The 14796-nt window shown below is 37.3% G+C and overlaps 1 protein-coding gene across 1 annotated transcript in view; it reads left to right on the forward strand.

Moving 5' to 3' along the window:
* The window catches only part of LOC127434836 (staphylococcal nuclease domain-containing protein 1-like), a 280085-nt gene that overhangs the window by 41062 nt on the left and 224227 nt on the right, over positions 1 to 14796 (forward strand). Inside the window, exon 11 of the mRNA XM_051687847.1 lies at positions 9278 to 9379. Within this exon, the coding sequence (XP_051543807.1) occupies positions 9278 to 9379 (102 nt within the window). The remainder of the gene's footprint in view (positions 1 to 9277; positions 9380 to 14796) is intronic.

Raw genomic sequence — 14796 nt, forward strand, 5'->3', positions numbered from 1 at the left:
CAGTGATTTTTACACTTTTTTTTTCATCACTTATGATGTCTTTTTAAAAGTACAAAACAACAAGAAATTTTAAAAACGTTGAAATTTATAAAACTATATTGAATGTTTCATAATTTCTTTATATCAATACATATTTACCTTATTGATTACGAGCATCCAGAGACCACAGTTCTTCAACTAATAACATAAATGAGTCCTCTTATTTTCTGCAATGAATGTATCAAAGCAGTTGCCAGGACTTTTTCTTTTGTCCAAAAACATTTTTTCCATGTCTACAGTGCACATCTCCGACTTTCTTGGCTGGCAAACTAATAAATTCATCCCTCTGTGGCATTATCTGCAGCGCTTGTCTTGTGGAGGTCAAAGCGCCACTTGACGCTGGCGTTGAGTGGTGCATTTACGCCCTGGCGTGAGTTGTGGAAACCCATTTTACAGTCAATTAAAGCATATTTGATGTTAAAACACTTTATCCTATCTCCAGTAACTTAATATGCCTAGACAACTACTGTATTAGTAAGCTATTTGAACATTTAATACCCCTGAATAGTGTAAACACTCTGGCACTGTGGTACTATCAGAACATTGCTCTACATTGCTAGAACGTTTGTTTTAGCATCCCGACCAGCTCGACATGGCAACATTGGCTTAATCTGTTTGAACGATCTGTTGTAGATGAGAGTGAGTGTTCAGGAAACCTGTTTTGAAAACTAAAACAAATTGCAACTACCTATGGTGATGCTTGTGTTGTAAAAATGACTCACTTTTAAGCTGAGTGAGATTTTGGACCAATAAGGTTTTACTGTGTGCCAGGGTCAGACATTAATGGGGGCTCGGGACAAAAAGTTGTTAAATGTCCCTGAAATTCTAAATAATGTGTGGATCATGATGAGTTCCTGTCGTTTTATTAATAACTTCTGATATAGTTACAAACACATGCATTGTGATCTAAATTAGAATTTTCGCTGAACATTATTTGCAGCGCGGCGTCAGTTGTTGCAGAGTCTAGTGGCAGATGATCATACCATCGATGCGCACAGACGGGCACTTAGTTTCTCTTGCTCCGCATCAGTTCGGTCTTGTGCTACTGCACTAAATTCCATGACTGGTTGCTCCTTTAATTCAAAATAAACTGTACTAGTGAGTAACAGATGAGCCTCCTCATCTGTCTGTCTGAAAAGCCTCATTTGCTACAGGCAAAAACTGCAGGAGGGATGGATGTTATTTATGTAGTAAGTTAATCAGGTATGGGGAATCACAAAATATAATGTAACCAAACACTACAATTTACTTATTAATAATATTAATATGTTAATTAACCTGGATGTTAAATAACCTAATGTTAAATAAAACTTAATTAATAGTACAATAATCCTTTGCTGCATTAAATTAGTTTTATAGGATATTTTAACTTAATAGCCAAAATATTTAGAAATACGTGAATGAGAAAAAGTGATCCCAGAATGCGTTTAACTCACAATGCACATTATTCTGTGTAGAGATCAGACAAAATGTAATGAAACATGCCTGTTGATATTGTAAGTGAAATATCCCCAAATTAATTGATATTGATTCTAATCAAAATTGGAATCTAATTGAATCAAATTAATTTGAGAAATCAATGCGAATACCTAACCCTACAAATATTAGTTGATGATGACTTTATTTTACTACACAGGATCTCATTGTTCGAATTGGACTAATTGATTCAATTGATGTATTTGACATACAGTGGTGTGAAAAAGTGTTTGCCCCCTTCCTGATTTCTTATTTTTTTGCATGTTTGTCACACTTAAATGTTTCAGATCATCAAACAAGTTTAAATATTAGTCAAAGATAACACAAGTAAACACAAAATGCAGTTTTTAAATGAAGGTTGTTATTATTAAGGGAAAACAAAATCCAAACCGACATGGCCCTGTGTGAAAAAGTGATTGCCCCCTAAACCTAATAACTGGTTGGGCCACCCTTAGCAGCAACAACTGCAATCAAGCGTTTGTGATAACTTGCAATGAGTCTTTTACAGCACTGTGGAGGAATTTTGGCCCACTCATCTTTGCAGAATTGTTGTAATTCAGCCACATTGGAGGGTTTTTGAGCATGAACTGCCTTTTTAAGGTCATGTCACAGCATCTCAATAGGATTCAGGTCAGGACTTTGACTAGGCCACTCCAGAGTCTTCATTTTGTTTTTCTTCAGCCATTCAGAGGTGGACTTGCTGGTGTGTTTTGGATCATTGTCCTGCTGCAGAACCCAAGTTCGCTTCAGCTTGAGGTCACGAACAGATGGCCGGACATTCTCCTTCAGGATTTTTGGTAGACAGCAGAATTCATGGTTCCATTTATATGATGACAGTCATTTTAAGGTAAGAACAAAATAAGCCCTTATAAAGAAAAAAAAAAGGAAAGAAAAAAATGCCCCTGGAAATCAATTCAGGAGGGCAAATATTGCCCCTTACTGAAAGTTGATTTCTGACCCTCTGTGGGTGGGACTACACAAAAATGGATACCCAGTGACTTGCAAAATGTCTTTTCGCTTGTCAGATTAACACTGAAGAGATAGCTTTTATCACTTGTCACATTATCACGTTGCGTCTGGTGAGGACACAGTTGTATAATTCTGTCTTTTTCACCATCTGTTTTTTCTCTCATCCTCTTCTTTTTTCTTCTTTATAAGCGCACTCTCTTCCTCAGTTCAACATAGGGCATGAAACTGTTGTCCCCTCACTGTATTGTACATACACTTCAACTCAAAGAGATAAACCTGACCTCAGGCCAGCCTGGGGATGCGAGTGTGTGTGTGTGTGTGTTTCTCTCTGCTGTTCCCTCTTTCTTGCTGTGAGGACTTTGCTGTGAGGGCCAGATGTGTTGACCATCACAAAAAGGAACTCTGACAGCTGCTGCCCAGTCTCTCTCTTCCTCTCCCCCTCAGACTCCCCTCGCAGTCTTGTTGCATAGTACTGGGACCCTTCTTTCCTTCTGGTGGCTACTTAACTGCTTTATTATTATTGGTGGCCTAATGGACCTATGGTGCCACTTCACGTGCCATGCCTAATTTCTTTCCTTCATTCATTTCCCTTGTCTCTCTCGAATTGCTGGATGGAGGCTTATTTTTGCACCATGGCGAGCTATTTCCAGCTGCATGGTGGTGTCAGCCGTTTCAGGAACTCTCATGAGGATGTGGAGGGGGAGGAGTTATGTCAGAGCAGCTCAGTGAGTCATCCTCACTCCTACTGTATGTGTATGTGTATGTGTGTGAGACAGAGAGAGGGACTGCAGGGGAAATTTTGACATCTGGGTTTAAAGCAGAAACAGCTTTATAAAATGTATCAGTCTTTGAATGACGCTTCCATGTCACTTGCTGTCACCTCATGTGGTGTGTATATTTGTATGATTGTGCTCTGAGTGCAATTGAAATTTTTCTAATGACAGATTGTGTCTTTTCATAGTGTGTGTGTGTGTGTGTGTGTGTGCTCTGCCTGCATGTTGAAGGGATGTGTGTGTCCCGTGGCCTCTGTCTGGGGTCACTGTGTGGTTCCATGGCTCGTCTCACGCATGATTGGTCAGGCTCTTTCTTGCAAAGGACTCTGCTTTGTCTCAGACTCGTCTGACTGTTGGACTTTTAACAACTTTCTTCCAATCAGATGGTGACAAGGGGTTGTAAACCGCAATTTCTTTATTTTTTAAAGGAATGTTCCGGGTTCAATCTGTGGTATGTCTAAACATGACGTGCACACAGAATAAAAGATAGTTTAACACGTTAAGCAGTTGGCACCTCGTTGAAAATAAACGAACATATTCGAGGCTACTTACTCAAAAGTATACAGTTTTTTTTTTTTAACACGTCGACATGGTCCAGTGAAAGACGGGACTTGACTCACCTGAGGCAGCTATCCTGTGCTTGAAAAAGCTTGCACAGCTGGAAAAATAACGTACAAGCATACACAGATGTAAAGAAGACTCAAAAGTAAAAAAATCAGATTCCCGCACCACCACCAAAGTGATTTCATTACTACTTCGCTGACTTTGCTTGTCTAGGGAGAGGACATTTTCCTGCGTGTGCCGAGAGTGAGGGAGGAAAAAGCATGTGCAGCCTGAGGTGAAATTAAACTTTGTATCTGCTCCAGATATCCTCTTTTTTTTATTTTTTTTAATAATATTTCTATTATTAATTCTATTTTAAAATATGTAACATTAATATGACACTGATTTAAGCGCAGCCTCTGTAAAAATATAAAGCAAAATGTGAATGTGTAAATATGATCAGTTTAGTGGGGGGAAATATTAACCGACTAGTAATTCCAGTGTCGACTAGCAGCATCAGAACCGTTTAGTCGACTAGTCTCGCACATCCCTAATGTGAAAGGATACCAGAAAGACACTTTTTAAATAAAGAAAAAATCACCCACAGAAATTGCCTCTGTAACATATAATGAGAAGTTCAACCACCTAGAGCTGTAGTCCCACTGCTAAAATGATGATTAGACAACTTTACATCTCAAATAATGCACACATTTGTACTGAAGACCACATAAGTGCTTCAACTAAAATACAAGCTGTGCATTTTTGCTTTTAAATCCTCTGGAATGCCTTGCCCCATTGACTTCCATTGTAAGTGCATTACTGTAAGCGGTTTCTGTTTTTTGCATGTCACAGATGCTGTCAGTAGAGCTGAACTTTCATCTAATCCAGAACATTCCTTTTTTACCTTATTTATTTTGGAGCCTTGCACCCAAAGATCACCATTTTTTGAACTTATGTTGTTTGTATCTCTTTCCCCATCTCTGTATCCTCCCTCTCCTTTTCTTGCTCTATTTCTCCATGCATCGCTGTTGTTCGTCACTGCTGATTTATTTTAAGAGGTAATTATAATTTAAGGCTTAAATGCTGGTTATTTTTCTAAGACCTATCTTATGCTGCTGTATGAGTTGAAATTGCTCGTTGCGACTCCCTTGACTGATGCTGCAGGTCATATTACTCCATTCCGGATGTCGTGCGAGACTTATGCACTCTTATGAGAGGTTGAAAGCTTTTGATCCCAGCTATGTTCTTGATATCCACCAGTGTTAATCTTTTCTCAGAAATTGCCATGTTATTATTTGCATCATTTCAGGTTCACATTTAATTTTCACATCTCATGCAGTTTCAAACCATTCCCAAACCCGTTCTTCCATGGAACACAAAAGGAGATGTTTGTCAGAGTCACCATTCACTTTGATTATATGGAAAAAAAGATGCAGTAAAAGTGAATGGTAACTGAGACTAACATTCTGCCTAACATCTCCTTTTTGTGTTCCACGGAACAAAGAAAGTCATACGAGTTTAGAACAACATGAGGATGAATAAACAATGACAATTTTCATATTTGGGTGAACTCTTCCTTTAAGCAGTCTCTGTTGAGGATGTGATTGGTTGTTCCCCGATGAAGGAGCTCCTTTGAGGTCTGAACCCTTAGGCCTGGCGGTGGCGAGAGCTCTTCAGTCTCTCTCTACTTCAGAGTCACATCCAACCCTTGGGCCATTTATCACCTACAGATAATGAGACCGGCTAATGAGAAAAAGAGAGGGAGACAGGAATAAAAATGTGATTGGTGTGTATATGCATGAGAAAAAGACATATTTTCCCGTAAAGAGAAAGAGAGAATGAGAAAGGTGTGAGTGTGCTTTGAAGTTCAGGAGCCAATGAAGGACTGGTGCACGCTTTCTAAATAGAAGTGCCAAACACAGTCCTTTTCTCCCTGACAGTCTACTCTTTAAAGAGTACAGTACATAATCTCAAAGGAAAAACAAATAAACCCTCTCTTAAAGGAACGGTTTGCCAAAAACTCACCCTCATGTCATTTCAAACCCTATGACTTTTTTTTCTTTAGATTGTCCAGGGCTTTTTTCATAATGTGGACTAGGACTATAAAGCTCCATACAACTTGTGTGCTATATTCCAAGCTTTCTGAAGTCATACGATAACTTTGTGTCAGGAACAGACCGAATTCCTTCAGACCGAAAAATCATGTTCTTCTCTGAAGTTCTCTAATCTCTTTTGCGCTCTCATTCAAGTCAAATATATCATAGCGAATAACGATCTTTTCATACGCAAAGCATGGCTTCAGAAGGCTTGTAATATTAAGCACAAGCTGTATAGAATACATGATATGGTGCTTATTTGGTCATTTACGGAGCTTGATGGCTGCAGTCCCCATTCATCTTCCTTATGAATAAAATCATATGGGTTTTGCAAAACACGAGGGTGACTGAATGAAAACCAGTGTTCATTTTTACAGTTGTTTTTGTTTTATTCATAATTTTAGTCTTTTGGTCCTTTAAATTTAGTAATATTTTGTCATGTCATTCACTCATTTTAGTCAACTTTACTCGACTTAAATTACATCTATTTTACAAATGAGTAGCTTTTAATGAATTAGCTAGCAGTTACAGGGTAAAAGATTAAAAATTAAAACAATTTATTTTATTTTATTTTTTTATCAGTATCAGCCACAGTGAGCTGTGAATTATCGGTTGTTGGTATTGGCCCAGAAATTCCATATTCCAAAGTTTGAAAAATGTATAAACATTTATCAGTTTAAAAATGCATCAAACATATTAAAGAGAGAAGTTATGATATTGTGAATTCTTATGCTTATTCTGTCTTTTAGACCGTTTAGGATTTTGCTTTACATGTAGCATGTAGAAAAGGCGTAGTCATATCTTAAGCTGCACATTCTAACTAGCACGCAACTTACAGGGTTAGTTCACCCCAAAATTAAAATTTTCAAATTTTGTTGGCCAAATGAACACTGATAATGACAGAATTTTATTTTCCGGTAGAATACTGGAATTAGTTTAATTTGTCTTCTTTCTTTGATGTAACGACCAACAATTGCTTTGCTTATTGTACCAGACTGCTGGGTGTACAGGTCTTGTTACGTCCAGTTAATCTTTACAGGAAGAAGCTGTTCTTGCGTTTACTGCATGCAGCCAAACTGTCATTTTTAAGAGCCAGTTACAGGCAAACATCGACATGTCAGACAGCCGCTGAAATCCTAATTTCTCCTCGCACGGTTCAGTCACCAGCCTGCCATGTCTTTGCAGAACACGCATGATTTGCCCAATACAATGACAAGGATCTCGACAATCGACACAGAGCTTTGTCTTATCCACAGATTTTGATATTCAACAATGTTGCACGTGTCCAGCAGACATAATGAAATGGAAATATTGAACTTGTTAATTTTTTAAAACTCAGAGGTTCATTTGTTTCTTGCCATGGATATTTATAGGCCGACTGAAATTGGGTTGTCCTCTTTCACCATCAGGGGTATCTGTCTGTATTATATTCCATTGGCACAGCTCTTTAGCCGCCCTGAAAGCCCCTACATCTGAAGAGGACTTTCAGTGCATTCAATGCGACGTTTCAATGCGCTGATATGATTCCCAGAAGTGTGTGGTAGATATGATTTTATTCTGTTCCAAATATCAGAGCACGTGGGTGTAGCTAATGTGGGTTTAATGAGGTATTTGCAGCACAGATAAATGTTCGCTGGAATTAAAGCTTGAGGATTTCAAATCGCTTCGTGATTTATGCTTTTCCAGTCAATATGCTTTTATTTGCCGTTGTTTTGAAGATTAAGTTCATAGGGTTAACACTCCGATCTCTCCAAACTCTCCCACAAGCGACATCTCACCCTGATTTCCGTTGTTAGTCTCTCTTTTTTTTTATTTCTGGTTTTCATTGCGTTTTCCCTTAAGCCTTGCATCCCTGAGTATCAGTGATTGGAATAAACCAAACCCAGTGTTAGGGTTGTCACAATACCAACAATTCCATAGTTGATTCCCATAATTTTGCAGTTTTTGATACTCATTTCATTACTGATATGCTATTGAACACTTTGAAAGTTAAATGTTAGTCAGTTAAATTAAAACACTGGCATGTAGCCTTCAAAAATTTCTCAATTAAGTAAAGTTTTCCAAGTAATTATTAAAGTAAACAATCAATAAAGAACAAATAAATAAAAAGGAGTGTGGTTTTCTTTTTCTTGTCAGTATTGTTTGATTAATATTAACAATTTAATAGGCAGCTGCAGGTCTGTTAGGCTGCATTTACACTGCAAGGCCTAATGCACAGATTTAAAAATAATAATAATATTCTGCCCGTTTACATTCACCTGAGACATAACAGACCATGTTTACATTAATATCTCGGTGAGATAGATTGCATTTTGACCAATAAGTGTTTTTTGAGACTTCACGTACTCGAATGCATCACCAAAAGCACTTTTCACAAGCATGTGCGCAAATATACATCATCATTGAAAGCAGCAACTTGTCTGTCAATAGGCAGATACCAAACATGGTACTCTGCACTACCTGTAGCCTACGTAAAAAAAAAAAAAAAGATATTTTTTTTTTAAATAAATAAATTCTTTCAGTATCAACTTCGTGGCAAGTACCAGTACTTTTGACATTCCTGCCCAGAGTCTTCCATGACGTTCTGTTTCTAGTGTAGCAATGCATGTGGCAGTGTTGTGAGAGGATGGAGTCTCACACCTGATAGAGATTGAGACACCGCTGTAGATTTGTGGGGAAAAGGACCAATATGGAATTTTTTTAAATTAAAAAAGGGTTGGGAGGAGGAGGAAAACAGGAAGCTTAGCTGTAAAGAGCTCCATTTAAGAAGGAAGTAACATGAGGCTTTTGGCTGCTTCCCAACTCCCGTACTTTTATAGTATGTACTGAATTTGATGAAGTAAATTCTCGACAGTCAATGAAGTGTGTTCTGTTGTTTACAGCTGTGTATTGTAAATACATTTCTGGACATATTTTATCCACCATGTTGATATTTGTCTTTTGACCTATGTCAAAGAATTGTTTTTTTGACCTTCAAAGTCAGAAACGTACTTGTTCATTCTTAAATGACTGAGTACAATTTATCCACGAGGAAGTTCCTCAGAGGAACGCTTTCTTGGTAGCTATTGCACTTGGAATTGAAAAGAGCCGTCTCACAGTTCTTTACCATTTTATGTATTTTTCCACTTTTTCATTTTATGGCTCCAACTCCAGTGACATTATGTGACTGCAAAGTGCACTTTGCGTAATCGGACATCTTATTAATGTGACATACTACTTTTTGCATACTGAGTAGCAGGGGAGTGCACACACATTTGAATGCAGACTTGGAGTCTCCAAAGAAGATATTCAGTGTTGTGCATGTTTGAGACAGAATTATATTTTTCAATTGTTATGTGATATTGACTTCTCTGCATCTTTCTTTTTGTATTCTCTCTCTAGGAGAAGAGCAAGGACAAAGACAAGCGTTTCCGTCCACTCTACGACATTCCTTACATGTTTGAGGCACGCGAATTCTTGCGAAAGAAGCTCATTGGGAAGAAGGTGAGAGATAATATAATACTTTCTATGTGTTCTTTTTCATGTATTTTTTTATTTTCTTTTGTCAACTACTTGAGAACATGAGAAAATGTGTACACAAAATAACCTGTATGCACACAAACACATGAAATAATGGACTGAAACAGTCTAGAAATTCAGGAATTATAAACACAAATGCCATTCACAAACCATTTTACTTCCGAGTGAAACAGAATATTCAGTGAAAAAAATGTAGGGTGGGACTTGGGATTGGTTTGTTTACTATGGGGAATTGTTTGGATCTGAAAAAATAGTTTCTGTGTGACAGATGTTTGGATGGGGTCGAGAAATAAGAGGGCTTGGTGACCTTGTTTCAGAGGTGTAGACAAAGTTATTACATGTTTAAGAAAGATTACAAAGAAACGTTTTTTTTAGAACATGTGTTAATAAATAGGGCAAATTTTGATTTAATGTTGACTTACAGTAAGTATAAAGGGTTTACATCTCTGCCACTTATAAAAAATACTTCTATCATAATTAATTTTTCTAAGGCCAGCAGGGTATAAACTGTGTGGGAAGTTCTGAAAATTCTTGTTCTAGTCATGTTGGGACTCATTAATGTATAATGTACAACCTGCTGTCAGTTGTACAGCTACGGTTTGTTGTTTGTTGAAGATCTTTCTCACCCAAACCATTCATTTGTTAATGGAAAAACCCAGTTTGCAATGACCATTTGATTTACCCCCATGGAAATCTGACAGCACACACGTTTTAACATAAATGTATGAAAGGCACATGGATTACTTGTGTGGTTTTATATTATCCTTGTATATATGCAAGGCAGCTTCTTGAAACCGATATTTTGTTGCTGCTGTTATTAACGGAGGCCTTGTTCACTGACCTGGAATCATTTGAATATTTTCGACACTATAGTCTGAAAACGAAAGAGTTTAATCTAAGATCAGTTTCTCATGAGGCATTTCCTGTTTGCACTCAGCAGGTGTAGTCGGAGGAGTTTGATTTATACAACGCTCTGCACGGTACGATGCCTGTTTGCATTTTAATGCAAATAGTGTGGCAATGTTTGGATTTATTCAGCTCAAAAAGCGTTTGGCGTGTAATCATTTTAAGGGTTCACTTTTGACTCATTAAATTTCGCAGAACTACCTCAACTCACTTAAATTTAATAGAGTTTCTCAAAGTCAGAGACAACATCTCAGCATTTCTATAAAATAAACAAAATCTCTTACTGAAGGTGTTTTTGGATGAATTTTTTCAAGGATGGAAGATTGGGTTTGATTCAGTTTTAGGAAATTTGTTATTGTAAACCGATAGTTATTGACCTTTCTGAATATTGTGGCAGACTTTCCCCCCTCAATGTCTTTGCTGGTTACGACCCTTAATTTCTTTTACATTTACACAGTTTTCACAAATGAAACACAGCAATTGTTTAGAGGCTGTTTTCAGTTTCTTTTTATTGTTGCTAGGACACAATGTTGTGTGAGGCCTTGGACTGATGCATGCCACATTTTAGCATCTCCCCTGCTGCCCTAGCAAGAGCTGTGGCCATTTTTTATATTTTCCAACTTTTTAAAAAGACAAATAAAATCTGTGCAGTTATTGAAGTTCATAACTCACAAATGGTTCTGTGGTAAAGGACTGATTATTGTTTTGCTCTTGTTGGTGCTGTGGAACAGTACAAATCTAATGGGTCATAACTGTCACATAAAGACTGAAGGGGAGATTTTATGTAGAGATATTTATCAATATGTTTTACTAGTATTTTAAGACATAACTCCCTCTCTACAAGCTGTCTTTCAGCAGGTCACAGGTTAAGTTGTACCTGACTCTCAGTTCCAGAGTATTTGCAGACATGTGGATTAAAGCAGCATCTTGCTTGGACTCGACTTCATTTGCTGCCAATTTCGTCCATTTGGATTTGATGAGGTTGAAGCCATCTTCCATCACCCTGGTATTAGGATGCAGTCTGTTTGACATGGCTGTAGTTATCTTAAAGAGGCCCTTAAATATAGGTTGCAGGTCAATTCTCCTACATCTCGTGTGTTATTGAGATTAACTGCAAGATTAGTAAGAGTCTGGTTCCTGATGGAATGACTCTGAGCTGGATTTTTAGTGAATAAAAAAATAAAATACAAATACAGCATGGACAGTATAGTCTGATTCCTGAACGAATTACCTCATGAACTGGTTCTTTTTAGTGAATCAAAAACATACTGTACAGTGTAGTCCATTTGCAGAATGAACGATTTTATGAGCCACATCTTACTGAATAATAATAAAAAAAAAACATTCTGTATTTACAGGTTAGTCTGATTTCTGAACGAAAGACTCTTACGAGCTGGCTCTTTTTTGGAAATCAAAAACATACAGCGTGTACAGTGTAGTTTGATTCCTGAACACATTACTCTTATGAGCTGGTTCTTTTTACTTTATCTAAAACAGTGATTCCTTACTGGGGGAACGCGTATGCGTATGTAAGCAGGTTCCAGGGGGCCCGCAGTAAGTATTGAAATTTTTTTATAATGTTGAACCTAGGAAAATCATATATATTGTATAACTTAAAATAAAAATAACAAATTTAGGTATGGATTAAAATATTTTCAATTAATTATGATCTTCATTTAAACAATCCCGATATCAATCTTTTAGTCTATGCAAAGTTTGACACCAAGATGTTTTCCCTGGGTGTTGAGAGTAAAAGTTTGTCCTGTGAAATGTGTGTCCAAAGATGAGATCCACACAATCCATTTGTCATTTAAATATGGTCTCTTTTAACACCCTTTCTGTTCTTTACAGTTTTTTGATCAAAAACAACTAAAAAGAAACAGTAATTCTAATCTAATATAGCAGGGATGCGCTAAAGAAACCATGCACTTCCTCCTGTTAAAATGCGCTCACTAATCTTAAAGAGACAGTACTGCTTTAGCTCTTGTTCTACATATCAATATAAATGCTTATAAAGTATTATATTCACTACTACAAATTATGCATCTTAACAATACAAATGTTATAAAACATATGTTTGCATATAATGTATGCAATTCCATGACATCATATTTATTGTTAGAATTCATGGAATTTGTTTATTTTAAAAAAGCTAAAACGTGACCAGTTATGAAAAACTAATGATAAAAAAAGTTGTCAAATAAATATTTAATAATTTCCCACGTTATAAGGTCCCCTGTATAATTAACAGCATTAGCTTGGAGACAATTTCTTTCCTATGTAAGCAAAATAGACATTATTAAAGCAATATCACACGAGCAAGAGTGATGTATGTCCAGCTAGCATCACGGCTGTGATTCGGACATATTCACTAGGCCACATTGGTAAAATACGCATTGTAAGGTTTGGTATTGGTGGTATTATATAAAAATGAATGAATGAGTGAATTAATTATATATGTAAAAAAAATATATATATGTATTATATAGTTAGGATAAATTGGTTCATAACTATTGCATTTCTTTTTTCCCAATTTTTCGTCCTCAAAAGTACTACAAGAATTGTACATGGAACCGTTAAGGAGCCAGAACTGTTAGGAGGAATCGGAACTGGAATCGTTACATTTCTTAGCCAAGATTCCCATCCCTGGTTGCATCTCTAGAAGGATGGGGAATGGAGGAAGACGGGAAGTGTGGCATCCATTTCAGATCGAGTTCCCTCCTTTTGAGAGGATGGAAAGAATGAGTGGCGTTTACCAGCAGTGAGTAATGGAGGTTAATCTGTGGAGAAGTGCGTTTCCTTCTCTCACCCTCTGCATATTGAAACCGAACTTCCCGGTGACAATCCAAAGCTAGATTTGGCTAACTTTCTAAGTAGTGCCTCTGTAGAGGGTCTCTGCCTCAGCAAAAAAGTCAAATGAAAATGTTGCTTTAATCCACTTATCAGGAAAGCACACGTTTGGATAATCCTGTCTGCTCAAAGTGTCTCCTGTTATGTGGGTGTGAGTATTAATGTGTGTGTGTGTGTGAGGTTTGAACAAGAGCCAGGAAATGAGCAGAATGTCAGCATCAAATGTTTGATGTCTGTGTTTGTGCAGGTATGTACCAGAAGTGAGACTTTATTTATTTATTCATTTGTATGGAAGAGAGCATGCATAGTTTTCACATGTTGCTGAAAAATGCACTGTGACCCTGATGCACGCTCGCCCACCACTGTGGCAGAGCTTGTAGAATCATCCATCTTTTTCCTTCATTTCTGCTTTTGCTTTGGAGGGAATTACGGATGATCCCTAGTAACTCACTTTTAATCCATGAAATACCAAAATCTACGTATTACCAAGATTCTTGGCTACACCTTCCCTCACCGCATTAGACTCACAGGGACTTAGACATGCTCAGCAAAACTTGCTCTGGCAAGCATTTGAAACATGCATGCATACTCACTGTACATGCACAGGCATACATCACTTCAGGCTTTCTTTTTTCCCCAAGACTTTTCAGTGGACCTGTCTCTGCTTTTGAAAGGTGCTTTTCTATAGAGCGCAACAGTTGGGTTCTGAAAATAAAAATTCTTCATAGGCGACAATAAACATTTAAAGACACACCAACTATAAGCTTCAAGGTTGTTAATCGATGGTATATGCTTCTGTTCAAGCCATCAGTCCGTGTTATTAACTTAATAACATAACTTAATAAAAAATAAAATAAAAGTTTAATTGCAGAATTCCTGGTGAAGAACTATTCTACCCATTATCCTAAAGATAAAAGATTCATCAAAAAGAGAATCACAGCCCTGCCCACGTCCATGATGCAACTGAGTCGACCCTTTCAAACTTTGTTTGAATATACATATATTTGTATATATTGTTTCTATAATTTTTCAATAACCTACCATTTTATATTTTGTCAGTCATTTTTAAATTACGTCATTCGCAATGCTTCATGGGATTGTAGTTCATGCCCTCATGAAAAACGTTAAGTTCACAGTCTTGTACCTTTGCGGTTTTGTCAGGCTATTTTGTCAGGTTTAATCAAATCAAAGTTTGTAATGTTGCGATTCATTTCGGAGCTGGTAGGTTTGGTGCAAGGCTTAGAACTCTTAATGAAGAATCTTATGAAATCTCTATGGAAAAAAAATAGTGAGAAAATTCTTCCGGAACAAAGACTGCTGAAAAAGTGGGCAAACACTGTTGCGCTGTACTAATACCATTTCTGTCATCTTGATCATCTTCCTCCTGGTTCAGAGTCCCGTCTGAGTTTCTCGCAACCCCACCATTGCTGTTATCCCTCCATCAGATCTTTCTTATTCAGACATGACTCTAAAAGCCCATTTAATCTGTCATTTGCTCCTCAAACGGCCCCTCTCTCTCTGTTTCTTGCTCTTTCATTTTCTCTTCCTTCATAAGCACTTTTGCTTCTCTGAAGGAGAGGGAATTGTTGGCGTTTTGTGTTTCTTGAGAAGGGCGTGTTGTTCAC

Source organism: Myxocyprinus asiaticus, chromosome 45, assembly GCF_019703515.2.
Source record: "Myxocyprinus asiaticus isolate MX2 ecotype Aquarium Trade chromosome 45, UBuf_Myxa_2, whole genome shotgun sequence".
Classification (NCBI taxonomy): Eukaryota; Metazoa; Chordata; class Actinopteri; order Cypriniformes; family Catostomidae; genus Myxocyprinus; species Myxocyprinus asiaticus.